General features: G+C 39.2%; 1 protein-coding gene across 1 annotated transcript; it reads left to right on the top strand.

Moving 5' to 3' along the window:
- Positions 1 to 245: 245 nt before the first annotated feature.
- On the top strand, positions 246 to 1,024 carry LOC106014043 (the record flags this gene model as incomplete). The annotated part of the gene is given in 1 exon segment (XM_013091056.2): positions 246 to 1,024. A coding segment is annotated over 1 exon segment (547 nt), but the record flags the coding sequence as incomplete, so codon positions are not given.
- Positions 1,025 to 2,271: the final 1,247 nt, after the last annotated feature.

Below are 2,271 nucleotides of genomic sequence, written 5' to 3'. Positions count from 1 at the left end.
CTCTGAATGGTTTGAATTTCCCCAAACGGACTGTCCAAGCGAGACAACCACTGTAATTTTTAATGAGTCAATTGTTAAATACTGGGTGGTTTCCCTTACCTTGTACTCTCCCATGAAGAGGAAGAATTGATCTGGAACTGTTATGCCGCCTTCTATGATTGGGTCTTCGATTTCCTTTCAGCCAATGACGCATAAGCTTTAAAACATGTCTAGGCGTGTTTTGTTTGCGGTATCGTTAGGGGCGCTATGTATGTAAACAATAAATGGCGTCTTCTCTTCCACTGAAACAAACGGAATGACGAAGTTACGCTTCACCGCACGCACTGGGTTTCCAGACTGGAGTGAAAAAATCAATCCCGACCTATATCTGTCTAAGTTTATGATAAGTGTAGATTTAATCTGGGACTGGGGTGTGTTATCGTGGTCGAGGTGTGTTCACGGTAAAACGAATCTCGAAGTCTCACACTTACACACAACATGGCGGGAACGCATTGTAGCGACGATTATGTAAACCGTTGCAAATCGTCTTACGCTTATACAGATAATACGCTAATCCCCGTGACAAAAGACAATACGGTTCAAGATTTTGGCAATTGTGTGACGATTGGTGCTGAGAAGGGAACTTGTGGGGCCGCAGAGAATGAACCTGTAAGACCTGACGGGGTCGAGGTGAAAGTGAAAGGACGGAATGTGACCGCACAGCCACTGACCGAGACTGAGAGTGAATGTGTGACAGCAGACCCAGACACCAACTTTCATGATTGTTGTGGTAGTGAAACCTGTATGGGCATTGGGAGTGATTTGGACTTTCCGCCGGACTGTTCTTTAAACTCCGATTTTAATAGCAACACCAATTTGAAAAGTGATCCGTCAAACTCGGCGACTTCTGTAGACCCCGAGTCGATGAAACTTACGAATGCTTTTGAGGTTGAAATCGGAGGTGTCAATGAACAAACCGAAATGCCAAAGAAAGCCAAGAATAGCCTACAGGAAGCGTTCCTGCATTTTCGCAAGAAGAGACAGGTAGGTTTTACCTCTCTCTCTCCCCCTACTTTCATTTTCTACTTGATTTCTTTGAGGGAGAATCATCGTGATTCGACCAAATCAGGGGAACTATAAGAATTCACCACCATTATTTGTATTTGAACATTCATGATATAGAGAATCTACATTTAGCATCGATATTCACCGCTGTCATGAAGAAAAACAACACTGCTTTAAGACTGCACACAGAACACCATATATCAAGATTTTGACTGTTGTGGTCATAATCTCTGTTCTTATAATACAATACAAGGTGAAGGGTCTCTGGCTTATATATATAATCTTATGTTATTTTCCCTTACTTTATATGTTTATTTCTCCTGTGTATACATTATTTTCCATGGTTTTTGTTCTGTTTTTTTACAAACCATTCTTTCTGCAGTCTCATGCTATGCCTTTTATGACTCAAGTGACCTCACCTACTTTCCTACTGGTGAAAGTTTCTTTATTCAAACTATGAAGCAATCTCTGAAACATATATGTGTTGAAATTTAATACACTGTACGAACACATCCCCTTGTTCTGGTACCTATGAACAATTGACACGTATAGAGAGGTCTTTGATATGATAGCCTTTATTTTTCTCCTCTATATAATTTGTTTTTTCCTAAACACTTTTTTTTTTTACTTTCGACTTTACTGCCTTGATGCAGACAGCTCCGTCTTTCACAATAAACAAAAGATTAAAGATATATAAAAATGTCCATCGCATCTTCTAAAACATCGAAATGCTATGTGAGCATATCAAACAAAATATGAGAAATGAAATCTGAGCATGCAGAGATACTATTTTTCTCAGTGGTGATAAGACTGATGTTTGTGTTAAACTGGAACCAATCATACGTGCACAAGTGCGTTAAAAATGAGACAAAATGACTTAGTTTTATTATCAGTTAAACAGGGTTAGTTGTTGGTTTGCTACGAAAAAAATACCCCAAAAAACCCCCCATGTTCAATAATTTTATCAGCACTTGTTAGTTTGTTAGTAAAATATCAATATATTACCCTACTTCTTTGTCCTTCCAAAACTATGGCCCGTATAATTTAAAACATTAATATGATGAGACATTGATCAATACAAATTCACCTGAATAACTATTGAAAATTAGGACTGGTATCGTTTGATAAGACACCCGTCGTGTTCTGTTCATTTCCATCTGCAGCTGTAGTATCTTTTGGAGCTGCAGGTTATCTTTCTGAAAGGTTGGGTGGGGGGGGGGGGGGTTC

Source organism: Aplysia californica, unplaced genomic scaffold (assembly GCF_000002075.1).
Source record: "Aplysia californica isolate F4 #8 unplaced genomic scaffold, AplCal3.0 scaffold01956, whole genome shotgun sequence".
Classification (NCBI taxonomy): domain Eukaryota; kingdom Metazoa; phylum Mollusca; class Gastropoda; order Aplysiida; family Aplysiidae; genus Aplysia; species Aplysia californica.
The sequence above is the reverse complement of the archived record's forward strand: the minus strand, read 5'-3'. Positions and strand labels throughout refer to the sequence as shown.